The following is a 27915-nucleotide window of genomic DNA, read 5'->3' as shown; positions in this document are numbered from 1 at the left end:
ATGTATCCCAGAAGGAAAAAATGTCATTTACGATCACTTAAAACCACTTTTATTATTTCCAAGTTCCAAATCTTGCCTTCAGGTACCTGCACATCACAGGTCCTGGGAAGACTGAGTGCATATTGGTTACAGGGCCTCTGGCCTCTTCACCATCTGCCATACTATGCATGTCCTAAGAGTGGAAAGTGAGATTTTCTTCCAATTCAACAGTTACAGCCTGATCCAATTCTTTTCTTCACAGCTAAAATAAAATGCAGTGAACTGCTACAGAAACAACTCTACAGGGATAAAAGGATACAAAAGAACACAGCACACCATACAAAATTCCTAGCACTGGATATCTGCTGTTGTTTCTTGCGCTGATGACAGACCCAGCGAGGAAGCACCAGGCTCAGCCAACGCTGTGGTTTCTGCTGGAGCACTTTTAAGCTAGGCTGAGGAACAGCAGTACCGAACACACTGCTGCAGCATCTCAGCCTTACACACTCTGCACAGCAAAGGGGAATAAACAAGAAGTCTCTTAACAAAGTCATATTCAAGCAAACTGGCTTTAAACCTTCCCTTTATACTTACAAGGCAAACAATACTGCTGCTTTTAAAGGATCTCTTATTTTTGTATCTTTTAAGAGGGTTAAAAAAAATCTGTAAAAGCAAGTTTGCTTTTTCTCACTAAAAAATGCCAAGCATGAAAGCTCCTGTTCTTATAAAAAAAGGTTTATAACTGAAAGTTATATACACGATTTTACTGACCAAAGAGTTCACAATGACCTCCAAACTGACTCACTACAATATCACAAGAAAAGCTTTGTAGGTAACACCAGCATGTGAAGGCAGTGACTCTCCCCAGGTCCATCCCAGGTCATTGACACAACATCTTTTATTAGTGGAAAAGAACAACTGCAGACTTCAGTCCACATCCATCAGTATCTCCTATTCATCTTCTTGAATTTCTCATAATGATAATCATCTGTTGCTTTTTCATTGAGTGGACGTTTGCGATTTGGAGGAGACCCTTCAAAAGAAAGAGAAGGAAATATTATTTCCTGTCCTTTCATCTTCCTAAATTTTTCATAGTGATAATCATCTGTGGCTTTTTCATTGGCTGGATGTTTGTGATTTGGAGAAACCCGTCAAGAGAAAGAGAAGGAAATATTATTTCCCTGTCCTTTCAGAGAAGACATTTCCTTAACTCTACCACTTCCCTTATACAGCTCCTTGCTATGTGAAAGGTTATTGTTTTAGCTGTCAGTGTTCCCCAACCTTGCACCCCCTGCTATTCCAGTTTTCATCAAACCCTTGTCAGCCAGCTTTGGCAACACATTTCAGTTGTGACCTTTGCTACTTCACCATCTAGACACCTCTAGATGTTCTCAATCCAGAGAGCTCCATGTGTGACCTAGCAGGGATACGTTAAGTGCAATTCGCCTCTCATTGACTTAGATTGCTCTGTTTTCCCACTCTCTCAAGGCACCCAGAGAAGGGGAGGTAAGAAGAGCTAGATGATTTCTCTGTGCAAGACCCCTGAAGAGTTTCAGTGTCTCTCATGATATTCCAGATCAGGAACTTACGCTCAGGTTCTGGCCTCTCTGTATCCCCCACTCTCAGTGGACGGGGTTTTGGCTCTTCTTTGTTCCTTCGCACGGGTGCATTTAGTTCTTCATGATAAACTGAAAGAAGGAAAACATTGGATAAGGAATATTATCTGGAGCAGTGTTACTCAGATGGACATATTTCTATGGCATTTGTTACAAGTGATCTTTAGCAGAAACAACAGAACCTCACAAGCATTCTTGTAATTGGTTTCTATGCATAATCAATACATGCAAGATGGAAGACAGCAAATTTCAGTAGCACTATTTCATCAGAAGTGGCCCAAATACTCTTCATTTCCTTCAGAACACACAAATCTGACTCCAAATCACCCCTGTATGCATGGTTAGACATAGCAGAAGGTTGCCTTTCCTCCAGATGGCTGCAGTATGAAAGGCTCTCCCGGAAATTAATTCCGATCTCCTATCTAGTAAGGTCTATGTTTGCTTGACTGCCTGTCTACTTTGGCAGCCTACAAAATGGATTCTCTCAATTATAAACCATCATTTAGAATCGCAGACGAGGCAGGCATTTCCAGCACCACACTCAAGACATAACTTAAAGAAAAAGTCTTGAAATTTATGAGGCAGTGTCAGCTGGGAGTTCAAGAGCAGAAAGTCAAGCCATGAGTAATATGTCCCTCTCCTTGCTGACAGATGGAAGAAAAAGACAAAGCCAGATGGGGTCTATATGAGCATCCCAGAAAAAGGAATCAGACAGCTGCTTGTGCCAATACATGAACTAATTTCTCCTGCATCAGACTTTGTCCCAGCTGACGGCTTTTCTTCAGCAGAGGGTCACACCTGGGTCAGGAAAGCTATACGAGACTTACATCTGTTGTGCTGGACATAGTTAACAGCCATGTTGGTGGGAACAAAGGAAGTTTCGCTGTCTTTCTTTTTGTTCTGCTGCTCTGCCAGCAGCTTGGCCTTGGCCTCTTCAGTTGAGATGATGTTTTTTATTTTTGCACTAGAGTTAAAACAAAGAAAAAATATTTATATTTAGAAATGATAGTAGGCATAGAATTATTAAGTGGATGGATTTTGGGGATAGTAATAGCACTGCCATGCTATTTGATGTGGTTTTTTGAGAGACAAGGCAGTGCTATAGAAACAGACGCTTTGTTTCAAAGGCAAAAGGGAAGCTCGCCTCCTTAGTGCATCCTCTTTCAGTGCAGGGCAAAAGCCGATCCTCCAGAAAGCTGCTAGATTCAAGTTACAAAAATCAAGAGCCTTTTCCCAGAAGTCATACGATGGAGCTGCACTGGAGCCCTATCCCTGTGCAGAACATGCTGCACTAGATACGGCACTAATCCAGAACAAGGCTCAGTCCCACCACAGCACCAAACTGGGGCTGTGTAAGCCAGCCCTACTGCTGCTCTGCCAATCAATGGGCCTCATCCTGGTAATTCAGACCATAACCAACAGATCTGTGAACCACATACTCAATTCCCAGGTCCACTTCAGGAATGCCACTCAGCATCTGGTTTGACAGCATCTCCTCAGTCTTCTTGGCTGAGGAGACACGGATGTTCTCTGGCAGCTCATATAGAGAGTCCTCGGCATTCTTAAGCTTCACCTTCTGCTCCTCGTTCTCCACAATTCCCTTTCTCTTCTTCAGCTCTGTCTCAATGTACTTCATCCTAAACAGCAGCACATGAGGGATACACAGCATTTAATTCTGTTTTCGGTACTCTGTCCCAGTTCTGCTGGGCACAGCTGCATCACTGTCCTGATAGCTAGGAGAGGGGAATGAATAATCTCTCCAAAACAACTCAGTTAACATCACTTGCAAGAAAGAATTGTCGAAGAAACAATCAGCTCCTTCACAACCAGCAGTGAAGGCTCCCCCCAGTATTTAATGCCAAGCTAGCTGGTTGGCACCTCACATCTTTGATCGTGAAAAAGCATTCTCAAGCCTGGCAGCCAGGAGGTGAAAGAGAAAGTGAAAGTCTCAGTGAGAGCTGGGAAGATGTTCTGGGACTACTCAGTATCCAAGACAGAAAGAAATGTACTTTAAGGGGACACCTAACCCCAAATTCAACATCCCAGACACAATGCAGCACAACTTACATGTCAGCATCTTCATCCCGCCTGTTGGTTTCAGCTGAGAAGGATGTTCCCAAGTTTAGATCTTCCTCTTCATTAATCCTAAATGGAAATCACAATGTTTACAGTTGGGTTTTTTTGTTGTTTGTTTGTTTGTTTGTTTTTAACTAATTTGACAAGTTAGGGTGACAGTAACTGGCCAAACTGCATCATGTTAAACTCTTCATCTGGTTACTTCATTACTAGCTGTTATTTAATATTGGTCCAAGGATATATCTTCAGAGCTCATATGCGCCCACCTGTCCTTGCCTCTTTCTTTCAGCTTCTTCATGTCCACCATTCCCCCAGATTTTATCTTAAATGGGTCATCCTGTAAGACAGGAAATAATGAGAAACCCTGAAGCTTCCCTCTAGTTCAATGCTAGTCTTCAAAATCTGTATTAAAACACAGGAAACATGTAAGCACTGAGCTGTGACATCAGTCCTACTCCAGGTCAGACTCCCACTTTCACACTGTTCCATCTTAGTGTCGAGGTGAGGAAAGTGTCTAGCACTTACCACAAGCGTTGCTTCTTCTTGCAACTTCTCTCCCACAAGCAGAGCTACAGCACTAGTCAAGCAGATAAAGTAAATAAAATTCAGTGGAAGGAAACATATTACCAACAACAATGCGTTTCTTTATCCTTCTCTAAATCTAGCAGAGGGTTCCACACACTATATTAACACTAAATTGTCAATCTTCCTAATCCTTCCACATGGATAGAGAAACCGTTACTGTTTTGGGGAGATGAGAAGTTAAGGCAGACTTTAGTGCCTTACAGTGAGATGCCAAAATAAGGGACACGATTCATTGCTGGCACACATTTCAACCAGCTCATCAGCTAACCAGTGGCACTAGGTGAGAGGGGAATTAGTATGGAGGAGGTGTGAAAGTGTCCAATTTAAACCATGCGTGCAGTACAACAGTAACTTGTTGAAAATACACTGAATGGTAAATCCCAATCTTCATCTTTTTCTTCATGGCTGGGATACAGAATAGACTTTGATCATTGTAAATTGACACTGTGAGCCTGTACAAAATTCCCCCTCTTTTCCTTGCTCAGGCTTTAATGAAGAAACTCCTCTATCAAGAATACCGTTTTGGCAGTAATCAGACATTTAACGCTTCCTACTGAAAGGAGGCACACGACAAGACATAAATTTACTGCTCTGTTACACCATCAGCCAAAGCACAACTTCACATCTGTGGTCCCTTACCTCACCCCGTTGGGTCGCTTTCTGAGGCTCTGAACTTCTTTGGCTTCCTCAACTTTTAACCTAAAGAAAAACATTTGACTTAGTACTTGATGCTTTGGTTTTATTAATTTGATTTTCTGCAGTTAACATGGAATCTTCTAGACATACTTTGCCTTACACTTCCGCATATCAGTGTCCACCTTTCTGGTTACACATTAGGTAAATATTTTCTATTTCACATTATTTAAACAATTCCGCTCACGTATCAATCAGAAAAAAGCCCACATGGCATTTGCTAGATATGTCCCTTCAAGATACCTTCCCTCAGCTGAGGAAAGAAGCACTCAAACATCAAAAGTTTTTCATAAACACCAGTGTGGGAAGAACAATCCAAGGATCACTTGTTTTAGCCCATTAAGATCTCCAGACGATACTGTAATATTGTCCTCGCAGTAAATGGGCGCAAACTAAGATGAATTAATGTGGGGCATCATTACTCCTTCAACAGTTGGCTCTAGCTGATAAACCAACACTGTTCCTCCTCAGGAGGCGGGGGAACTAAGGAAGCACTCCATTGACAGAAACATTGGCAGCAGCTCCCAAGGGAATATAACACAGCTGAATGATTCTCAAGATACATCAGTGCATGAGTGGCTCAGCAGAAAGTTTATTATAAATTTAAACACCAAGTCTCTTTATATAAACTGAGATGCTTTCTTAATTTCTTCAGATATTCAGACATGTGTTCGTCAGTAATTAGCCATGTCCATCAGTACCCGCCATGAACTGAGCATCATAAAATATGTTTCCGGGACAAAACAGTAATAAGACGGATCTCGCTTGGCACGCAGGGATCTGAAAACGAATCGCCCCCCCCCAGAGTGCCCGTTTCCACGTGGCAGGAGCGGGAGGGGATGCTCCCGCCCGCGGCCGCGGCCCCTCGGGCTGCCCCGGCCCCCCGCCATGGCGGCTGGGCCCCGGCCGCCCGTGACGCAGCAGCGTGACGCCAGAAGCGACCGCGTGACGCGACGGAGCCGGAAGACACCGGTGCAAGCTAGACGATGATGCGGTGTGACGCCACGCTGTGACACGGCAGCGGTACGTGAACGCGGTGGCCCGGCACGATGGCGTGACGCGGCACTGACGGGGGATCTGGGGTCCCGTCCCCGACCGTCGCGGGCCCAGCCGACCCACCTGACCTCCTCAGCGACCTGCTCGTCCTCCTCTTCCTCCTCCTCCTCCACCCTCCGCCGGCGGAAAGACTTCTTGCCCGGCATGGCGCCGGCCCCACACCCCCAAAAACACCAACCACAACGACAACCCCGCGCCGGGCGCGTCGCGCGGCGATGACGCCACAGCGCCGCGACGAAGCCGGGAGCTGCCTCCCATCCGCCAGCACCGCGGCCGGGCAGGAGCCGCGGGCCCCGCTAGGAGACGAGTTGAGCCGAGACACCCCTCCCCACGCACACGCACACACACACCGCCACCCGCGCCCTCCGAGGACACGAGACCTTTTTTTCCGTGGGGGGCACCCGGTGTCACTCACGAGGGTCGCTTTGTTTATCGCAGTCCCGACACGCGCTCCCCTCCCACAGCCCGCCCGCTCCGACGGGACGTGGCTTCACCTCCACACCCGGCAGCCCCACGCCGAGCCGGTACCGAACCCCACACGCACACACCCCCCCCACCCCGGCGTGGCCCCGGGGCGTGAGGCGCCGCTTCCACCCCTCCACAAGCACCGACCGCAGCAGGCGCCCCGCCAAGGGCCGAGCTCCCACGGGCTCGGGTAACGCGAGCCCCGGGGCGAGCCCTCGGTGAGAGCGGCCGCCTCCTCCCCGCCCCGCCGCGGCCCGGCCCCCGCCCCTCCCCCGGCCTGCGCGGTGCCCGCCGCTCCGCCGCCGCCGCCGCCTTCCCCGCGCTGCTCGGGGCGCCGCGGCCCTTCCCCGCCCCCCCTCCCCGCCGCGCCGGGCCGCAGGGCGCGGCCTAAACCCGGCGGCCCGGCCTGAGGCGCGGCCCCGAGGCGGGGCGGGGGGCGGTGGCGCCCCGAGCATCCCGCAGGTGAGAGAAGGGGCCGCGGGCTGGGGGCGAGGTGGGGGGCGGTTGGGCCTCGGTTGTGGGGAGGGCGGCAGCGCACGGCTGGGCCAGGCCGGGGATGATGCAGCAGCAGCAGCAGCGGCCGGGGGGGCCTCCGGCCCGGCCACTCCCCCCCCCGCCGAGGTCCCACCGTGCCCGGGCGGCCCTGCCGGCCCCCAGGGCCTGGTCGCTTTCCCGGGGCGACAGCGGGCCCCGCGGCCCTCGGAGTGGGACCCTGAGGGGCAAAAGCCGGTGGCTCTGCCGGTGACTCGTCCTGCCCGAATCCAGCGGCTCACGGGGATGTGTATGCTCGGCTTCATGCACGCTGAACAGCTGCAGCATCTGTTAGGAGAGGACTTGTGTTTTGGGGGTCTGCTGCGCTTCAGGAGCAACGGAGCAGGGGGAGGGGGGCGGTTCCCAAAGGTGTTTTTTTCCCTAAGAGCTAAATCTCTCGGTGCATCGTCGTGTTGTGACCTCCTGTAATAAATCCGGGTTAAAACCCAGTCTCATTTGCCAGTTCTGCATAAAACGCCTAGCTTTCCAATACGAGATGTGGTACAAGTGTCAACCTCAGAGTGAGGAGTGCTTGGTTTCTGGTTCTTACTTTTCAGCAAGACAGTTCAGTAAATCTTTCTTCAGTATCTCAAGTATAAAATGTTGCTAAGAACAACTGCAGATACTCCTTTATCTTGGTAGTTATGCAAGATGAGCAAGCAGACCTGATAGTTGTTTTGCGGGTGAACATTGCTAGGATTTCTTTTATTTGTACAGACAGTTACTCCGCAGGCTGTGAATCTGCATGTATCTGACACTCTTGACAGCTGTCTCTAGCTTTGGTACAAAACCACACAGTTGTTTTAAGCAAAAAAAAAAAAAAAAACCAAACCAAAAAAAAACCCCAACTGAGAAATGTGTTACTGTGGAAGGCAGAGACACTGGATTTGGCATCAATTTAAGCAACTGAAAGTAGGTTGCAGTTACCGTGGAATTGTTCTGACATGTTCATGTACTGTTCTTGCACAGCGGTGCTTGAGAAAGACAGGCTGAGGGACTGGTTTTAAGGTAACTTCTTTTCCCATGATACACAGCACATTTTGATAAGCACAGTTAAGCTTTCAGGCAGAGCTTTTATTAAATTTCTCATTTCCTGAGCAGCATTTGAGAGCTGTATATGCCAGCTTTAGAGCAGAGTTGTGGGCAGGTAGGGATTGAATACTTCCTTCGGAACAGTTCCGATTTGAACCTTTTCTGACATGTTCAGTCAGGGCTGAGAGGTGAAAATGAGGTTTCCCCTGTTTTGTTCAAAAAGGGAAGCCCTAAGTGGGAAAATCAGCATCCTGGTGCTGGAAAATTCAAAGGCGTGGTTTTGAGTAGAGGGGTGGTCTCACAGGATGAACTGAAATCATCCACAACCACAAGACTGTACGTAATACCATGTGCTCCAAAACTCATTCCCAGTTAGCTGAAGCTGGTGAAGATGAAGGGGTCTGGAATTAATTTTAAAACAATATTTTATTTATTTGCTTTTCTGGGAAACCTCATCTGGGAAAGGGATGAGAAATCAACGAAGGTGAACCAGCAAACTTGGCATTGATACTTTTTTTTTTTTTTAATTGGACTAGCTGATGCATTTGGGAAAAGGGTTTGATTTTGATGAAGGGACTCAGAGCCTGAAAGTGTCCCAGTTTTATGTGTTAGTCAAAGATACTGTGCTCTTGTCACTTGTGTTTTAAGTCAACATATGTTACATGATACTATTTTGCTTCTCTGTGAAGCTGCATGAAATTGCTCAGTTGTTTGTTAAGCATCTCTTTACAGGTTACTGAGATCCTGGTTAAAACCACTGTTGTGTTTTCTGGCATGCAAATATGATTCCTTCCCCTTCCAGTTTTGCTTTGTTCCTCCAGTTCAGTTTATTCAGTTCCAAAGAGTGCTGGAAAAACATAGTTATAAAACTATCCTTAAGGTTTGTCTTCTGCCAAGGCAAGGTGCGAGGCAAGCTTTCCATCTTCCAAGATAAGTGTTGCTGATATGGCTTCTTCATTTATCTTTTTTTTTTTTTTTTTTTTTTTTTTCCCCCCCACTGTCAGAGATTCAGTCCAGATAAAACTGGGAATTATTTCAAATGTCCTCAAAATGGGAAAACAACAGAAAGTAACAACCATGCAGCTGGAGTCATTAACTTAATCAGAATTTTCCACTTATTTTTTTATAATGATGTGGTTTTTTCATATCTGCTTCATTTCCAGCCAATAGTAATATTTTGAATCCAGCTCTGTGTTGTTATTACCACTTGTCATCTTTTTCCTTCAGCAGCCAGAAGTGAGATTACTTAAACTGTGCTTAAGAAACACAAATTCTTCTCATTTCTCTTTTTATAGCTGCTTGTTATTGAGACATGTTTAAAGACTTTTACATACCCCTGGACCACCATGAAAGTGTTTATTGTGCTCATAAGCATGCAGCTATGAAATCCTCTGTACTTGTGGGGCTTGGATGCATGAGCTGGGTGGAACAGTGTTGTTACTTTTGGTACAGTCTTGGAGAGTTACGTGGCTCATATAGTTAAAAATCTATCTATAAAATGGTAAATTCCTCAGAGACTGGAGGCTGGTTATCTGTATTACAGATCATTTAAGTCTAATTGCCTCTTGCCCAGCTTAATTTACAACAGTAATAATTTTTTTCATGTTTGATAAAGTAGTATAGTAACTGTTAGATTTAGATCAGCACAGCATAGATAGCATGAAGCCCCTAGACACCATAGGCTACATACTTGTGACTTGGGCTGCAGCACCCTTTCACTTTTAATCTAAGTTTCATGCAAACAAGCTAATTAGATGTGTATCTCTTGATGCTCTGTGTGTGTGTTTGGCAAGAGGCAGTCAGTTCAGATCACCACATTTGTTTTCCCACCCTACCTGCAGAGCTAGCACAGAATACCCAGTTTCTAAGGGGGAAAGTGTAGCTTACCAGTCTAATCAGGTTCAAGGAGTATGGAGTATTCATGGTACACAAAACCAGTTAAGTTACATATGGAAAGCACGTAGGAGTTAATGGGAGGTTTTAGTTATTGCTGTAGGACTCTGCATCATTCAGAGATGCTACATGATCCGGGCAGTTGGGGAGTTTAAGGAGAGGGTGGTCAGTGGGTCACTGTGCCGCTGTTTGCATTTTGAGGCTATAGCAAATCCATCTCGACACCTGAAACCGAGTCAGCAGCTGTGCTGCTGAAACTATGCCTGTGTACTGAGCTCCTCCCTACATTTCTGAACGCACATTTCACATGGTACAGATTATTAGCTTTGTTCACATGTTTTCTTCTCCTCCCCATTGCCTCGCTCGCTTATTTACATTACCATGATGCAGCCACTCAACAACAGATCAGAACTGTGCTAGGTAATATGACTGACTCCAGATCTAGATTTGTTTTGATCTCTGAACCTTACAGATAGATACCGTAATCTCTAATATACAAAACATGCTAATTTATCTTTTTACAGTCTGTGAGAGCAAATCTGACATGTAGCTGAAAGGAACTATCCTTTCTTGTCCTAGGAAAACACTCCCCCTGTGGGTGGGTGTTGGTGAAAATGGGGGACACAAGAGACATCTGTCCTCACCTGGATTCCATAGGAGAGGTGACCAGGGATGATCTGCTACTCAAATCCAAGGTACAGGGTGATCTAGTTGTCAATCCTTTCTCTTTTAGCAGTTGTGTATGGGTTTGAATGTTTGCTTTTCAAAGAAAATGCTGCCTGTCTCCATAGAGGAGAGGCAGAAACTCCTCCAATGTGGATGTGCCCTGCCCATGTGCCATACAGTAAGCTTTTGTCGATCCCATCTGATCTATTTCTCACTGTCATTTTATCCTGCTAAAATGTGTCACTTAGCTAAAATACTGCAAAGCATGTGTTTAATTGGAAGTGTGGGATTAAGGAAATGGAATACTGTGAGCTGCAGGTTGGCAAGGCCTGTCTTATAGTGAAGTTTCCCACTCTTGAAGGACTAGGTTACTTAAAAACCAACCAAGCAAACAAACCTTCTTTTATCATGAATATGCAGGGGACTTGCCAGTCTTGTGGAGCTGTGGGACCAAATCTCTGGGCTTGTCTTCAGGTAAAAATGGCTTGCTATTTGTGTGCATGATATGGTGGGACTTCAGTATATTTTTTTTAAAAAAAGAAAGCATTGTATCGAAAACCAAAAAGAGTGGGAAGCAAAGAGGGGGTTCACAGTAGGACTAACCACTGTTTTTTGATGGATTCCAAGGAAAAGACTTCCTAGATTAAAGGCTATTGCTGTCAGAATATGCCAAGATAGAACAGTTCAGTCCTCATAGGCAATTGTCCCCTGGTAGTTTCCATAGGAAGGAACAAAGTGCCCAGAACTGACTGTTGTCCAGGTCCTGCCTCTGCTGGGCACAGTGAAGGGAGGCTGCAAGTGTGAGACCTCAGAAGATGTTGCTTGGGGCAGTGAGGTGGAAGCGAATGACAAGGGGCATGCGGGCAGGCAGGGGCAATTTATTTTTACATTGGAATGTCCAGATGTTTTGAGACTGCTTATATGAGCTGCCCATTGGAGGCAGTTGCCTCGGCATGGTGCAAACCAGGTTCCAAGTTTTCTTTCTTAAATCAAACAATTTCAATTTTCTGTCTTATTCTGGGCCCTGCATCAAAAGCAGGTTAGAAAACTGGCAAGATCAATTCTGAAGTTGCAGCTGCTGGTGGGACTGGAGTTGCATACTATTTTGTGAAGGGTCTAATTTGATGTGCCCATTGTAGTTTTGCTGTTTTCTCTCACTAGATTGGTTGTCCTTATGTTGGCTGTGGGGAGTCCTTTGCTGACCACAGCACACTTCATGCACAGGTGAGCTTTGTTGTCCATCTTAAGACAGAGTTGGATTTTACCCATTACTTAATCCTCCTCTACCCTGTTCTGGTAGTCCCGCGTTTCAACTTGAGCCAGCTATCACATCAGATTCATTATTTCCCTTTTAAATTTTTAGGCCAAAAAGCACAACTTGACGGTGAATCTGACCACTTTCCGCATCTGGTGTTACGCTTGTGAAAAGGAGGTGTTCCTGGACCAGCGGCTGGCAGCGCACACGCACTCCCCGCCAGTAAAGTTCACTGAACCGGTGGGTCTGTGTCACAACGTGGCAGGGTGGAATGCTTGGCAGGGGTTTTGTTTACGTGTTGCAAAATTAGCCAAGAGGTCTCCACTATTGTCCAGGCTTTTGTTGTGCTGAAAACTATTTCGCTGAAAGTGGCTACCTGTAGCCAGAGGACCTCGTCTTATAGGATCTTCCAGCAAGAACACTTCCAGATATCTTGAATATCCATTCTGACTTTATTTTTAACCTCTCCTAGCCTCTTCCATGGGATGTCTGTTTCTGGGAGGAACCACAACAGCTGTCACATCTTCATTTTCAACGCATGGCCCATCGAAATTTTAGCTGTTAGACCAGAAACACATGTACTTGTGACACCGCTGCGTATTCGTGATGCCTCTCTTATCATGTGTACTGGAAGCAGTAATGGTACTATTTCCACTCCCTCCTTGTATTAATGAGAAGGGGAGACAGTACAACTGGTTCTTCTTTCTCCAGAGTGCTTTTTTTAAAGGCTGGCTGAATTTATGTGTAAGATAATCTCTCAGAACTCATCTTTCAAAGCAGGCCTCTCACTGATGCTTATTTCTCTGTCTTTAATCTAGGATTCTCCATTGCCTGCTCACCCTTTGAAAGCTGTTCCAATTGCAGTGGCTGATGAAGGTGAATCTGAATCAGAGGATGATGATTTGAAACCAAGAGGTAACTGCATCGAGTTGATGAATGGGCTGTGAGGGTAACTCTGCAATCTGTAGGACCTGCACTGAGAGGTTCCTAGGAGCAGAGTGTGGACACTGCCTAGAAAGGGCTGAATTCCCTCTCTTTTGGGGAGGAATGTAGAAAGCAGCACGTCTGGAAAGTGTTTCATGCCTCTCTTGTTTATGCTTTAGGCCTTACTGGAATGAAAAATCTTGGGAACTCCTGCTACATGAATGCAGCACTTCAGGCTCTCTCTAACTGGTAGGCATTAGGGCCTTTCAGTAGAGTCTTTGCTAGACTTCACAAAATATCAAAAGTGACACCTCTGATCTGAGACCTTCATGAGTCTTGCAGAGAGAAATCAGCCAGGCTAGGTGCAAAAAAATGTAATGTTTGCTTAGGGCAACAGAATTTTTACAGTAGGAAACTGAGTGAATAGCTACATACAAGACTCATGTTTAGATGAGTGCTTGAATAAAACTTCATCATTTCTATTGTGACTGAAGTGTATCGCATAGGAAAGCATGTCACTTCTCTTTATTCTCCCCAGTGATACCTTTCTAACAACCCATATCCTAAAATATTTGCTAGCCATCCTGCTGAGAGCTAATTCCAGGACCCCTTCTCTATACTGGGAACAGATTCAGATCAGCATTCTTATTTCAAGTTAGGAGTCGAGTCTGCATCTGGAATTGCTTCTTCTCTTGATTTAAAAAAAATATCTTAAGCATGCTTTTGAAAAGGCATGTGTTTAAGTTTTGATAAACCCTTAAATAGAAGCAGAGGAGAAATTTCTGTGCACTGAATTCTTCTTTTTTTCTCGTAGCCCACCTCTCACTCAGTTTTTTCTGGAATGTGGCGGACTGGTCCGTACAGATAAGAAACCAGCACTGTGCAAAAGTTACCAGAAGTTGGTGTCTGAGGTTTGGCATAAGAAACGGTGAGTGGTCACTCCCTAGTTTAATCTGGACAGGTTTCATAGTTACATTTGTTCTGAAGTCTGGCATCAGCAAAGAGGAAATTTGATCTTGAGGGGTAAGTGCTCTGTCTGAGGCAGGCAGTTCAAACCCCATGTAGGTGGGTATGCAAGGATTCCCCTATATCTCGGCGATCCCATATCCTGCTGCTGGTGATAAAATGGGCATACTGATGTCAGTGAAAATAATACATTCTTAATGTTATAACTTTAAAAATATAAAGATTTTTAAATTTATATATAGCTTCCCTGTTGGCAATGAAGAAGAAATGTTAGAGTAAGGGAATACTCTTTTCCATTTCTGAATATTTTGCACCAACTGACCAGCACTTAATTGCACTGCTCTTGATTAGCAGAGGGATTAATGATTTGGATGGGAAAAGCGATACAGAGATTTTACCAAAGAGACTGGAAAATGCAAGTGATGTGATGTTTTGGGAAATGTTCCCTATTGGTTCAAATTCTAGACCAGTTCAAAGGACAGGGTGAAGTAATGCAGCTCTGTTTAAACCTGAAGATGTCTGCTCTGTGCAATCAATTGAAAAAAATCAAACTAGTAGGAATTTAAATGAGATTGCATGTTGGTTTCATGTTAATTGTTAACAAGGGATAAGTAAGATACAGAGCAAAAGTGAACTGTGTCTTTCGGGAAGAGAAGGCTGTAGACTTTGAAGCAATATAATGTCATTTTAATAATGATTTTAATTTATCTCAATTATTGGGTGGTCAGCCCATCCAGATTTTGGGACAGACATGACGCTGCAAAATCAAACCAAGTAACTGATTGCAAAACCCTGCTCTGTAAAGAATCACTTAAGACAATTCAAAGTGTGGACAGAGCATTAAGTTAAATGTGCTCTAGGGAAGAGTGGCTCTGGAAGGATAGACTAAAATGACTGCAAGATGGTTTCTGTCTCTTAATTTGAAATATGTGCCCAGGCTTTGCAGGTGCATAATTATCTTTTGTCCTCTTTAATTAATTATCACACCCTGTTCTATGGCTTATTAGACAAACTGGCTTCAGGCCTGATAAGCCAACTAACTTTTTTTTTGTTTCTCTTTCTTCCCATATTTAAACAGCCCGAGTTACGTTGTTCCAAGCAGTCTATCCCATGGAATTAAACTCGTCAACCCCATGTTCCGGGGCTATGCACAGCAGGTGGGGCCTCAACAAAAACATGCCATTATTCCAAAAATGGTGGGATTTTGTTTCCTGCAGCAGTGGTGCTTGTGTTCAGAAGGAAGAGCTTGAGCTCAGGGGTCATGTCCATTTTGTGTTGGTATTAGTGATGAAGGAGCACTTGGGTGGGATTTAGGAGACCTGAGTTCTCATCCAGGCTCTGCCTCCGGCTTGCTGGTACCAAATCAGTGCATTTTCCTGTGTCAGCTTTCTCACCTCTGAAATTATGATGGTCGCCTCCTTTATACAGGGCTTTGAGATCTACTGATACATGCTATATGAGAGTTAGGTATTATTTCTTCACGTCAGAACTGAGAAACCTGGATAAATCTGTACTGAAAAGTTAGATATGAATGTTCTATATTCCTTTTCTGGGGAATTACAGCAAACTGAATCTTATTGAAAGATAGTATCCTTTTTTTTTCTTTGAAGTTTTTATCAGGGTATCTCTTGTGTTTATCTTTTAGAATAAAATGTAAGCATCAAACTATGATGAGAAAATTTACTAGAGACGTGACAGTAAATCTAAACTGTGATACTGACATGAAATCAAAACAGGATAAAAATCATAATTAATGAAAGATCTCCTATATTTAGCTTTGATGTGAAGTACATTGAATTGGAGAACTCTCAACTGTAAAGAGATAAAGTTGAAAGGAAGACAGGGCAGGATAAAAGCCAAATTTCCATAAAATAACAGAAACATCATAATTAACTTTCTGGAGTTGTCAAAATACCAAGTTGCTTTCCAGCAGGTCCTTTGAAGCCAACGTATCGGCTCTTTTACCATGTATTATGAATGTAGGAGCTTGCACCTAGACTATATAGTCTTTGGCTTCTGGTTCCATTCCCTACATATTAGAGATTTTAATCTGCCCCCTCTAAGAGAGGGATTGCCATGAGCAGAAGTCAGTATTTGTGAAATTTGTTTTATGGGCAGGAGTCTGTTTTCTACGGCTTGCTGTCTTCATTAGGTTTCTCCTTGTCTCTCGCCTCTTATCAGTGGTAAACTCTTGATAAATAAGCTCGTGGTTTCCATGCTGTGGCTGCGCTCGGGCTTCTCAGTGTCTTTCACCTGATGATGTTTAGCTAAAAATTGGGTCTTTTATCATTTGGGAATTAAAAACATTTATGTAGCAGGCAGGCTTCTTGGTACACTGCCACTCTCTCTGCTTTAGTGGGTCTCCTTGTGTGGTGGAGGTGGCTAACCTTCGTGGGCAGCATTGAGCGAGGCTGGGAATGGAGCCACATCCTCTTTTGGATGGATCCTAACGCAGATGCTCCTGCTAACCATGGATACTGCTGGTTTTCAGGACACTCAGGAGTTCCTGCGGTGCCTGATGGATCAGCTTCACGAAGAACTGAAGGAACCAGTTGTTGCGGAGACGAGGGATTTGGATATCGGTGACCAGGATGACAAGCGAGAGGGTGACCGAAGTCCTTCGGAGGATGAGTTCCTCTCCTGTGACTCAAGCAGTGACAGGGGTGAAGGAGATGGTCAAAGTCGGACCACAGGGACCATGGGCAGCAGCTCCCTGGCAGAGACAGAGTTGTTGATCCAGGATGAAGCAGGGAGAGGGATCTCTGAGAAAGAGAGGATGAAGGACAGAAAGTTCTCCTGCAGCCATCGGCGCAGCAACTCAGAGCAGGTGGATGAGGATGCAGATGTTGATACTACTATGATGCCAGTTGATGGTAGAGCCTCACCTGAGATGCTGCCAGCTCCCCGTCCTGCCAGCCCATGTAGGACACCAGGTATACACTTCTTCCAGTCGTGGTATTTGTGAGAAGACATGTTATCATCCTACACAGGGACAGTGTTGTAGTGCAGTAGCAAACAATACATAATGTAGCTGTTCCTTCTGTGGGTTTCAAGTGATTTTGCATCAAGATTTTCCTCAGTGTCCCTGGCAGTAGTTCTGCCTTTGCACACAATTGCTTCTACAAGAAAATGTAAGACATGAGCCAGAGAGGTGCTTAGGTGGGCTACAGTGCTATGGAGCTGAGTAAAGACTATGTCCTGACAGCAGTGATAGCTGCCTCTGCCAAACCTGCAAACCCTGTATTTATGCCTTTTCCTAATTTAAGGAAGAGATTTTGTATATGTATATTGCTTTATCTGATAGGCTGGCCTAGGGAAATATTAGCTGTGGAAGAGGCATGGAAGGGGGGTATTTGTTAATGTTGGACTGTGGGCTTTGTGGAGAGGAAAGGGAGAGGCATAATTTGTGCGTTTCTGTGTCTTAGGGAAAAGAAAAGAGCAGCAGTTGAGACGTAGGTGTGGAGTCACCTCAAACTGAACATATCCGATCTTTCAACACTTCTTTATATAAGAGTATTACTTTGCCAACTGGCACTGAAGATAGCAATGCTGTTTATGTGGATTAGGGATACAGGAGCAATCTGTAAAACCTAATTAGTCATAAGTGTGAAAAAATGGCGGGTTGTTTTTTTTTTTTGTTAATATGTAATTATTAGCTGTTCAGTATACCTCTGTATGCACTCTTACCCATGCACTGGGGGAGCTGTGTCTGCCATCCTGTGCAAGCAGGACAGTTAACAGACACTGAACTGTGCATGTTGGAAAAGATTCTGTGCTGGATTGCAGAACTGGGCTCACACTGACCGTAAGAAGGTTGCCTTTTGTAACTGGGGTTTTCACCAGTGCTCTTCTCCCTCCCCATGTGCCCAAACAGAACCTGACAATGATGCCTACGTGCGCTGCTCCTCACGCTCCTGCAGTCCAGTCCATCATGAAATGCACTCCAAACTCTCTAGCAGTCCTCCTCGCTCCAGTCCTGCCAGGCTTGGACCTTCCTACATACTCAAGAAAGGTAGTGCAAAGAGTGTATGCTGGGAAGAAGAGGGGGGAGCATGTAGGGGAGGAGGGCTTCGTTTAGAGAAGAGAAAAGGAATCCATCATGGTTCTTGATTAACAGTTGTAAGAAGTGCTGATTCCCCTGGACATCAGTGCTTTCTAAAATAGTACTAGGCAAAGACTACAGTAAACCTGCAGGTAAAGTCAAGCTCTGGGCACAACAGATATTCTAGGATGCCCTTATGTTGCAGCCTAAAATGATTTCTCTGTCTGCATCTGCATGCTGTGTTTGTTATTAATAAAATGGCTGTGAAGTCCCAGCCACAAGCTGTGTCCCTTTAGGGGAGTGTGGAGATGTGTAAACATTTGTCTGCCAGACTTGAATTTCATAGCGTGTGGGCCGAGGAACTGTAAGATAATGTTACCAAGAGAGATCTTCCTGCCTCTTAGAGATCTTGGGCTCACAATCATAGAATTAAGGCTGCAGATGTCAATCCAGTGCTGGGAGCATTGTTAGGCTTCAGAGTAGAGCCTGGATTCTGTTGTTATCAAACTGGTGTCTTCATCCCAAACGAATTGCAAATTGAAATCCCTCAGCGTTGCATAGTCTGCAAAAACAATGGCATTTGCTTATACCACTGTCCCTACAGCTGTTCAGTAATGGCATTCTTTCCTCATCTCTGTCCCAACCCCTTGGTTGAGGTCAGCACAGCCACAGATGTTCTGGCTGGATAAAAAGCACTCTGTCTCCATGCACGTGTGCGTGGGCAAGAGGGTTTGTTATGAAACACAACTATGTGTTTGGCCAGTCCCTGCTATGGAGGGTCCTCTCCAGTGCAAGACACCTGGGGAACACATGGTAATGTCAGAGGGGAAAAATAAAGGACAAAGTATGCAGGCAGGTTGAGGGGGGAGAGGAAGTAAAGGGTAAAGCTTAGAGCAAAATGTTGCAAGACCTCAGAAGAGCAGGGACTCTGTGGCAGGGCCAGGCTTCTGAACATGTAGTAAGAGGATGGAAACAGGATTTCCAGTAAGACAGTTTCTGCCTGCTGAGAGCTGGCACGTTTGCGTTGGTTCTGTTGCCGACCTCCCCCTTTCTCGTACCACACTAAGCAGTGGTGTTCTTCATGTCATTTTGCAAGGGGCTCCCCTCGCTCACTGGCATGTGAGTGGTGCCTGGGCAGGCGGGACAGTGCTTGTCCTGTGTTCTTGTGCAGCTACGTGACTCTACTGAGATGGGAGAGTGGGAAAGAGTTGCTACAGGATGGGTCTCCCTTGTCTGTCTTTCAGCCCAGATGCAAGCTTCTGGGAAAAAGAAGAAAGAACTTCGTTATCGTAGTGTGATTTCTGACATCTTTGACGGCTCCATTCTCAGCCTGGTGCAGTGCCTCACCTGCGACAGAGTGAGTCGTCTGGAGGGTGTCAGTCAAAGAGCACAACCTCCTAGCTTGCAGATCTCTCCTTTGGAAGTGGTGCTCCTATTTCCAAACACCGTGGGATGCAGTAGGCTTGCTAACATGATGATAGGTGGTTGGCAGGGGAGGTGTGAGAAACCTGCCATGGCAAGAAGTCTTATTTCTCTGTAGGGATCTGTTTGCTTATCCATGTTACTGAGTTGGCCTAGCAATGTCACATTCACATTAGAAAACTGATTGGAGTGCTACAAAAACCATGACAAAAGTCAGCCTGCTGACAGCAGTGAAGAATAATTAGCCAGAGCGACTTACTCTTACTGCTAGCTCAGGTTTCTAGCCTAGATGAAATCCAAGCAATGATAAAGGGTGATGAAGGACAGGTCCCAGATCCACTACACGCACAGGAAACCCAGACCTCTTCCTCTTGGATATTTCCAGGTTTCTAAGACAGTGGAGACGTTCCAGGACCTGTCACTCCCAATCCCAGGGAAGGAGGACTTGGCCAAGCTGCACTCTGCCATCTACCAAAATGTGCCAGCTAAGACAGGGGCATGTGGGGACAACTATGCCTCACAAGGCTGGATTGCTTTCATCATGGAGTACATCCGGAGGTGCGTTCCCTATGCAGGACCTCTTTTTCTGGGGTTTGCCCTGCAGTGCTGGAAGGCAGCTGTCCCTAACCAGTGGTGTTTACAGCAGAATGTCACCATTCCTGGAGGACAGTATGTGGTACCTCACGGGTCTTTGAGCCTCTTCATGTAAACCAGTTGCAAGTGTTCTTCTAGTTGTGTCAAACACCTTGAGATCTCTTGTGCAGCTGATAATCCCTCACTTAATCCTGCCTTTAGCTCCGTCTTGCCCTCCAGAGCAAATCAATTCCTGGTGTATTTTTCCAAATCATTTCCAGTTTGAGCAATCACAGTAGGAACATCAGCTGAGAGAAATCATGCTTTCCCTGCTCCTCTGGGATGAGCTTAGGACCTACAGCTAGAAGGAAACCCATCATCCATTTGAGGTTTTGTACCCCAAAGCATCCAGCTATTTTATGTGTAACTCTTTCTCTTAATCCCCTCTTTTCTGCAGATTTGTGGTGTCCTGTATCCCTAGCTGGTTTTGGGGTCCTGTTGTGACACTGGAGGATTGCCTTGCTGCCTTTTTTGCAGCGGATGAGTTGAAGGGTGAGTTTCCTTCAGTGGGGTCTGACAGCATGAAACAAGGCAAACCACATGGAGGAGTATTTCACAGGCATTTTGGAGGTGGATTTAATCTGGAAATCCTGCCTCAGTATTTCACTTAGAGACTGGCAGTACCAAAAGTTGTCAGTTCATCTCTGAGCAGAAGTGAGTTTTTCTGCCTGCTCAGGGGTGGGGAATCCGGGTGAGCGTGTCCTCAGTGAGGAGCAGACACGGCTGTTGGTTGGTTGTGAGTGCTGTGTCTCCTTAGCCTTCTTGGCTTCTTCTCTTTCTCCATCAACTCCTTAAACTCTAGAGGACTCAAACAATTTGCTGTATTCATTTGTCTCGGTGTGCAATTGCATACTTTTCTGCTAGTTGACTGCATTTTCTTTTTGCCTATACTTATTGAGAGAAGGGCTGGTTTTGATCTCTTCTCACCCTGGCTTCCCCAAGAGGTTGCTTAACTTGGTTTGTCTGCACTGGATGGAAGTATAGCCATATCAGCATCGTGTGCTCTGAGTAACTGCATAGTGGCTTTCTTCTCTTCATCTACAGGGGACAATATGTACAGTTGTGAACGGTGTAAAAAGTAAGTTTGCATTATCTGTATCGCGTTGCATTTCTGGAACTTTATTTCTATGTACTGTTGTCAACATTTTGCTATGCCCTCTGCCTGGACTTTCCTCCTGCTGAGTGGCATGCAAACTCTGCCTTGCCTTATACTAGAGTTCTGGTCTTGAGAGGTCACTGACTGCAGAAAGGAAAAGTGCTGGCTTTGGGGGGAAAAGAAGGGAAGAAGGTTATGAACAGGGATGTGGTTTGGCAGTAATGGAGCTATTAGAAAGAAGAGGCATGGCAGACTGCTCATGCCATGCTTCCTTTGGGAAGGATGCTGCAAAGAGCCTGAATTTGTTGCTGCTGGAATTCAAGATTTCTTGGATTTCAAAGTGAGCAAATTAGGAACTTGGATTTCAAAGCGAGCAAGACCCAGCCTTGACTTTTGGCATCCCTTTGCTTTAGAGATTTCTCACAGCTAGTTTCTCTTCCTCCCTCAGACTGCGGAATGGAGTGAAGTACTGCAAAGTCCTCCGGCTACCAGAGGTGAGTAAAAGCACCTTGATTCCTAGTTTGCTTTTAGCAGCCACTGAGGAGATAAGGAGGCTAGAGGTAGAACAGAAATAGCAGATTGTTTTGATGGCAAAGTCCTGTATCTAGACCAGAAGAGACTTCCCCATTCTAAGCTGATGGGCCAGCAGAATTCATGTCTAACAGGTGAAGAACTCTTGCAAAGATCAGATGCACAGAGATGTGCTGTTTTGTTAGAATGCCCATGGCAAAACTGCACTTTGGTGTTCTCTGTCCTTGGTCTTTTAGATTCTCTGCATCCACTTGAAACGGTTCCGGCATGAGGTGATGTATTCCTTCAAGATCAACAGTCACGTCTCCTTTCCCTTGGAAGGGCTGGATCTGCGACCTTTCCTAGCCAAGGAGTGTGTCTCCCAGATCACCACCTACGATCTCCTGTCAGTCATCTGTCACCATGGTACAGCAGGCAGTAAGTCCTCCTTCTGTGCATACAGGCAGAGGGGAACAGGGATGAGCTGAGTATCAGCAAAGCAGCAGTCTGTTCAGGACTGGCCAAGACCTCTTCTGGGGGAAGTGCAGTGTAAGGCCTGCCCCCTCCATTCCCAGGCCTGCTCAGCCTCTGCTCTTTGAAGACTGACCAAGCAGCTTCTGACAGCTGCCCTGCAGCTATTTCAGCCTCACCACCGGGTTGGCTCAAACCCTTTCCTGATGTGCAGTCTCACTGAGAGGCCCTTTCCAAGGAAGGCAAATCAGGGTGGCAGTGCCAGGCTCCTCTGCTCCAGCAAAGCTTGCCTAAACAGGAATTAGGTCGTTTTTAGGGGGGGGAGGGCTCTCTCTCCATTCTCTGCCAGCAGCTGATTCTGTTTGTGCTGCTGACACTACCCCAGGCCTGACTTGTGTGCACTCCGAATCCCAGCAGCGTCGTGTTTGCTCTGTCACAGGTGGGCATTACATAGCCTACTGCCAGAACGTGATCAACGGCCAGTGGTACGAGTTTGATGACCAGTACGTCACTGAAGTCCATGAGACTGTGGTACAGAATGCAGAAGCCTATGTCTTGTTCTACAGGTGAGTTGTGCCCTGGATGCAGCAGGCCCTCGCTGGTTACAGAACACCTAGAAATGCATTTCACAAACTTTTAAGTTTTCAGAAATTGCTTAATTTTCTCTTCCTTTCCATACTTAAGGAAAAGCAGTGAAGAAGCTGTGCGAGAGCGTCAGAAAGTTGTGTCCCTTGCCAGCATGAAGGAGCACAGTTTACTCCAGTTCTACATCTCTCGAGAGTGGCTCAATAAATTCAACACCTTTGCTGAGCCTGGTCCCATCACCAATCACACCTTTCTGTGCTCTCATGGAGGTAAGGCAGCGCTGCTGGACCTGGGCAGAGCAACTCTCAGCTCTCCCTTTGTGCTTCCTGGTGCCTTAACAGATGCAGAAAAAAAGCTCCAGCTGTCCTGGTACGGCGTATGCTGCAGTAGGATCCGCTGCTTTGGCAGAAACTCCAGCCTACTCAGGGAGAGATGAGACAGTCACCCCATTGTCCTGCTGATCATTGGCCCGGAGGGATGTATAGTGCTGGGAAACAACAGTTTTCAGTTCTCCATTTGTTTTTAAAAACAAACCTGTAGAAAGCAGATAAGACAGCCTTTATCTGTGTTACCCTACCAGCAAGGTTGGCCTTCAGTGTTTGTTTGGAGAATGGAGCACACGCTGCTGAAGGGAGCTGATACTGCAGTTCCGCTTCTTCATCCGTCATGCTGGGGAGCCCTCGTGTTTATAAATCTCCAATTGGAAATGAAGCACTTGAGTAGAACTGAGGCCATGAATTGAGAAACCTCCACCATTAATGAACTCTTGACTGTCTTCCATTAGCAAAGGAAGCATATTCTGGAATCAGAGCTTTCAGCAAGGAAGATCTGCCTTTTTTTATTTGTGTTTTTACCCAGCAATAATGAATTCCCTGGTTAACTTTCCCTCTTCTCTTTCCTCCACAGGGATCCCTCCTAATAAATACCATTACATCGATGACCTGGTTGTGATTCTGCCCCAAAATGTGTGGGAATATCTCTACAACAGGTGAATATGGCCATTTCATTCTTTCTCCTGTTGAGTTGTGGTTTTTGTTTCACACCTCGGGCAGTGACCAAGACGTAATGCCTTCCCAGGGCACCTTGAAGACTTGCAGTACGTGGCGTGGACTGGCAAAGACTGGTATTTGGTAGAGCCTCCTAATCTAAACCAGCATGAGCTCTCTCAGTGCATTGCCCCAGAGCGGTGTCGTGGCCCTCGCTGTGTTAAGGCAGTCCTCTCCACCCGCCTGCGGCTGCTCCTCCTTCACCAGTCTGGAGCAGTATAAAAGTCCCTCTCTGGGATGCAGGGCTGGGGAGCATTTCCATTCCCCTGAAGTTCTCCATTCCCCTCCCTCTCTTCCTGTGCCCAGGTTTGGAGGTGGCCCTGCCGTGAACCATCTGTACGTGTGCTCGATTTGCCAAGTGGAGATTGAAGCACTTGCCAAACGCAGGAGAATTGAAATCGACACCTTCATCAAGGTTGGTATGGGGAGCATCTGGGAAGGACAGCAAGGGGCAGAGGTGGGAAATGGAGACCTGTCACAGACAGTGGGAAACTGCCCCGGTTTCCCAGAACATGATCTACAGCACAGCCAGGGGATTGACCTTGGGGTTCCTCAGTGCTGCAGCATAGGGAGGGGCAGCTGAGCACGGTAACGCTCTGCGTGGCTACGTGCAGACACAGAGTTTGAAACCATCCTGGTCTCTTGTCTGCTCTGGTGAGCAAGACCAGGTTGTGAGGAAGGTGGTAGAATTACATGGGGTTCTCCTGAAGAATGGCAAGGCTGCCTTCCAATTAACAGAAGGGGCTTCCCCAAATCTCAGGAGTGAATAAATCCTTCCTGCATGTCTCTGTTCTCTGCTCTCCCAGCTGAACAAGGCTTTCCAGGCAGAGGAGTCTCCAAGTGTCATCTACTGTATCAACATGCAGTGGTTCCGTGAGTGGGAAGCCTTTGTCAAGGGCAAGGATAACGGTAAGAATCCAGAGAGCTCTGGAGTCTGTCGGGGGTGAGCGGTAGGATGGAAACGAGTCTGTTTGCCAGGGGCAGCTCCTCCGCGAGCGCCGCGCCTCGCTGGTGTGACGAGGCTGAACGGGGTTCAGACACCAGCCCCTCGGGCTGCCAGCAGGTCCCCAGGGGCAGGGCAGAAATAACAGGAGAACTAGCTCAGGAAATAAGCCGAGTCTGGTGGCAGCATGGAAAGCAGAATGGTTTTCTGACGTATTTGTTCTCCTCTTACAGAGCCTCCCGGACCAATTGACAACAGCAAGATCGCGCTCACGAAAGCAGGTGGCCACATGCAAGTTAAGCAGGGTAAGGCTGGTGCTTCCTGTCTAGTGGTGCCCCTAAAAGGTGAAGGAGAACGTCCCACTGGACCTGGCCGGCCAGAGCGAAGCAGTCACAGAGCAGGGTGGCGGTGCAGAGCGTGATATTTCTCTGCACAACCCACTGCTGACTGCTCTGAGTTGAGCCATCTCAGCTCTCCAGCGGCAGCTCCTCTGCGACCAGCTCGCTGACGGGACTTGCTCCAAGTCCCCCGTCTCCTGCTGTTGCTGTTCCCCAGGCCCCTCCCACCGCTCCCCTCGCCTCGGAGCTTTGATCTGCTGTTGCTCTTTACTCAGCATCTGCTGCCGTCCAGCTTGTGAAATACCCTGGCTTGTGCTGTTCTCGCTGGGCTCTCCTGCTGAGCAGATGAAGATTGCATTTGCGCCTCTGTTACCCTTCAAACCAACCCTCTGTGCTTTTCTCCTCCTCTGCAACCTTTATGGCCACGTTCTTTTCCCTGCTTTGTGCTTCCCTTGTCCCTCCTGGGACAGCTGGGGGGGGGGTTGGCCTCTTGCAGGCAGTGCAGCCCTGTCGGCCTGGGACGGGCTCTGGGAGCTCCTTCCCTGCTCTGCACGAGGGGTCAGGCACAGGCAGGCCCTGCTCCCACCGGCTCTTGCCGCTGCGTTCCTCTCGGGGGAACGAAGAAGCGACCCCAGAGCAGTGGGGGGGGGGACGCTGCCGTGGAGCCCCAGCGGCTTCCAGCCCTGTGGCTACCGCTGTGGCCACCGCCGTGGCTACCGCTGAGCACTGCCGGGCTGCCAGCGGGGCCGGGGGCTCCCGACCACGCAGCTGCAGGGTCCGCTCGTGCCTCAGTTCCCCCCGGGGGCGTGGGCCCGTGCAGGGGGGGGTGGTTGGAGAGGACATCCTCGCGTGGTGACACACCAGCCCTTCCCTCCGCCGGCCGCCCGGCTCATGGCTGCTGCTGTCCTCCTCAGGTGCCGATTACGGGCAGATTTCGGAGGAGACGTGGATTTATTTAAGCACGCTGTACGGAGGGGGCCCGGAGATTGCTATCAGACAGAACGTGGCCCAGGTCCAAGAACTGGAAAACCTACACGGGGAGCAGAAGATTGAAGCGGAGACGCGGGCTGTGTGACCTGTGCGGGACGGGGCAGGGAAGGTACGGCACCGGTTCCTCCGTGCGGGGAGGGAAGGCGGGGGGACCCCGAGGAGCCAAACCCCTTTGGTTGTCTGGTCGTGGAAGGTGTGGGCAGCTCCCACCACCACCTCGGGGGAGGGCAGGTTTCCTCCGCCGTCCTTTTCATGCGGCTTTGACCAGAGGGGTGGTGCTGGGCAAGGCTGGGAGAAAAGCAGCTTCTCTCTAATTCAGCTCGGGCTGAGGCTGGGGCAGGAGGCAGCAGCCAGACTTCACTAGGACAGGTCTTGACCCGAGCCCGCTCCTTTTTGTTTGCCTACAAGGAACCAGCGCTCCCAGCTTGCCCCCAGTGAACGGAGGAGGCGCTCTGCTCCTTTGCAGGTTTTGCTTTTGGCACTTCTTAACTCAAATACCTAAAAGATAATGAAACGTCATGTTTCCAGCGGGCAGTGTTGCAACTAGAGAAACCTGTTATTTGAAGCTGACTAAAGCCACAAAGTCTCCCAGTGGTTTTGTGCTGGTGGTGCACAGCTGTCACAACTTCCTAGTTTTGCTGTTTATCCAATTCTTGTAAATTCCGTTGCAATCAACTAAGAAGTGTTGAAAGAGGCAGTTTCTTTCTTCCCTAGCCCCTAAAGCCACACCTTCATGGTCCCACAGAACGTTGTTTTTTGTTTGTTTTTTTTTTTTTCCCCTGGTACCTGATCTCATGTGTTCGGCACTTTTTCAGAGGACAAAGCTGGAAGATGAGTCCTCCTTCCCCACGGCTTCCCGCCGTACTCTCCCTGCCAAAGCTCCCGGCAGCTCTGCAGCTGTGGGACGCGGCCTTGCCGGGGGTCAGGCGGCTCCCGGGGCGGCACACGAGCTCCTCAACCCCGAGCTGCTCCGGGCGGGCTTCGCCGGAGCGGGACACAGGATGGTTCTGCTGCAGCCTTCGGGATCCCCAGTTGGTAACCCCCTTCTCCTCCCGACCCTGCTGGAAGCCCGGAGCCATCCCCACCTCTGTCCCAAGGAGCGGCGGGTGCGGGGGGGAGGTGGGAGCCGCCTTTTCAGCTGGGTCACCCTGGGGCAGGGCCTGGCTGAGCAGGTCCCAGGCTCCTGAAGCAGCTTTTTAGGAACGAGCTGCTTCCTGCAACCAAGCCCCCACCCCTGTGCCGAGGTCATTCCAGCTTCTCAACACAGATGTCATTAGTGTACACAGTGGCTCATTTAATGAACGGAAATGAATTGCTCCCCAATCTACTGCCTCTAACTCAGCCAAGGAACATCTGCGAGCGGGCAGTGGAGACAGGCATGAAGACAAAAAAAAAAGCTAAACACTACTTTTCTCAGCAGGGATATTCTTGAAGGTTCTTTGTTCACCTCAAGCCAGGAAGGCACTAGTTAAATTCTTGCAAGCGTTTGAGTGTAATTTAATAGAGGCAGAGCAGGGCAGAGGTGGCCTCATGGGCTGAGGAACCAAACTGGGTGCTCAGGGTGCTGGAACCTGGAACCGGAGCGACTCCACAGCCCCGAGTCTGGCTGTGGTGGTTCCCGGCTCCACACGGGGCTGGGACCCCCAGCTCCTCCCAGGAAAGAGGGAACGGGGGAGGGGAAGGCGCCTCTGACATACAGATAGAAAGGGGAAAAGGGTGTAGGACAGAAAAGAAAAATGTGGCCTTCAGATTTTTTTTAAAGACCAAACGTTTGCTGCAAACAGCAACTTCTTTAAAAAAAAAATATCTGTAAATGGTTCAGCACGTTAATTTTAACTACCCTGTTCAGTGGATGCTTGTATATACCCAGCCAGGCCCGCGGGGAGGTCAGGGAATGAGCCACTGTTGGGATGTCTCATTGTTTTAAGCCGTCTTCGTTAGCCACTGCAGCCGCCTTCGAATCTGCTGCAGAGCCCGTGGGGCTGCATGTCTGTGTTGTCCGTGCCGGTCCGAGGCTGCTGTACAGATTGTAATAACGCTCCTGTGCTTAAGTGTTAAACTTTGTGCTGAAAATGTGTTACAATAAATACACGTGCATTCAA

At 47.5% G+C, this 27915-nt stretch overlaps 2 protein-coding genes across 5 annotated transcripts; one reads left to right on the top strand and one right to left on the bottom strand.

Moving 5' to 3' along the window:
• Positions 1-26: 26 nt before the first annotated feature.
• Positions 27-6475, bottom strand: CUNH9orf78 (chromosome unknown C9orf78 homolog). 2 transcript variants are annotated; one of them, XM_042786584.1, is made up of 9 exons: positions 6069-6475; positions 4896-4955; positions 4197-4248; positions 3938-4008; positions 3663-3740; positions 3035-3232; positions 2423-2559; positions 1569-1667; positions 27-1012 (listed from the first exon to the last, which is right to left on the bottom strand). In XM_042786584.1, exons 1-9 carry the CDS (start codon positions 6149-6151, stop codon positions 921-923), a joined length of 870 nt encoding a protein of 289 aa, XP_042642518.1. In that variant the 5' UTR covers positions 6152-6475; the 3' UTR covers positions 27-920. The 2 variants fall into 2 exon arrangements, with proteins under 2 accessions (XP_042642518.1, XP_042642519.1); XM_042786585.1 differs by lacking the exon at positions 6069-6475 and adding an exon at positions 5043-5164.
• Positions 5904-27915, top strand: USP20 (ubiquitin specific peptidase 20). 3 transcript variants are annotated; one of them, XM_042786559.1, is made up of 25 exons: positions 5904-5972; positions 10506-10621; positions 11013-11066; positions 11754-11816; positions 11956-12087; positions 12666-12762; positions 12951-13020; positions 13586-13699; positions 14816-14894; positions 16229-16670; positions 17612-17749; positions 19024-19136; positions 19587-19759; positions 20232-20326; positions 20879-20912; positions 21379-21424; positions 21698-21878; positions 22351-22477; positions 22596-22765; positions 23403-23484; positions 23849-23957; positions 24349-24451; positions 24719-24790; positions 25738-25922; positions 26629-27915. In XM_042786559.1, the coding sequence occupies exons 2-24, from the start codon at positions 10541-10543 to the stop codon at positions 25896-25898; spliced, it is 2736 nt and encodes a 911-aa protein (XP_042642493.1). In that variant the 5' UTR covers positions 5904-5972; positions 10506-10540; the 3' UTR covers positions 25899-25922; positions 26629-27915. The 3 variants fall into 3 exon arrangements, with proteins under 3 accessions (XP_042642493.1, XP_042642492.1, XP_042642494.1); XM_042786558.1 differs by lacking the exon at positions 5904-5972 and adding an exon at positions 6782-6932; XM_042786560.1 differs by lacking the exons at positions 5904-5972; positions 11013-11066 and adding an exon at positions 6782-6932.

This window comes from Tyto alba, unplaced genomic scaffold (assembly GCF_018691265.1).
Source record: "Tyto alba isolate M040663 unplaced genomic scaffold, T.alba_DEE_v4.0 Super-Scaffold_11, whole genome shotgun sequence".
NCBI lineage: Eukaryota > Metazoa > Chordata > Aves > Strigiformes > Tytonidae > Tyto > Tyto alba.
This window is presented reverse-complemented; position numbering and strand designations above follow the sequence as displayed.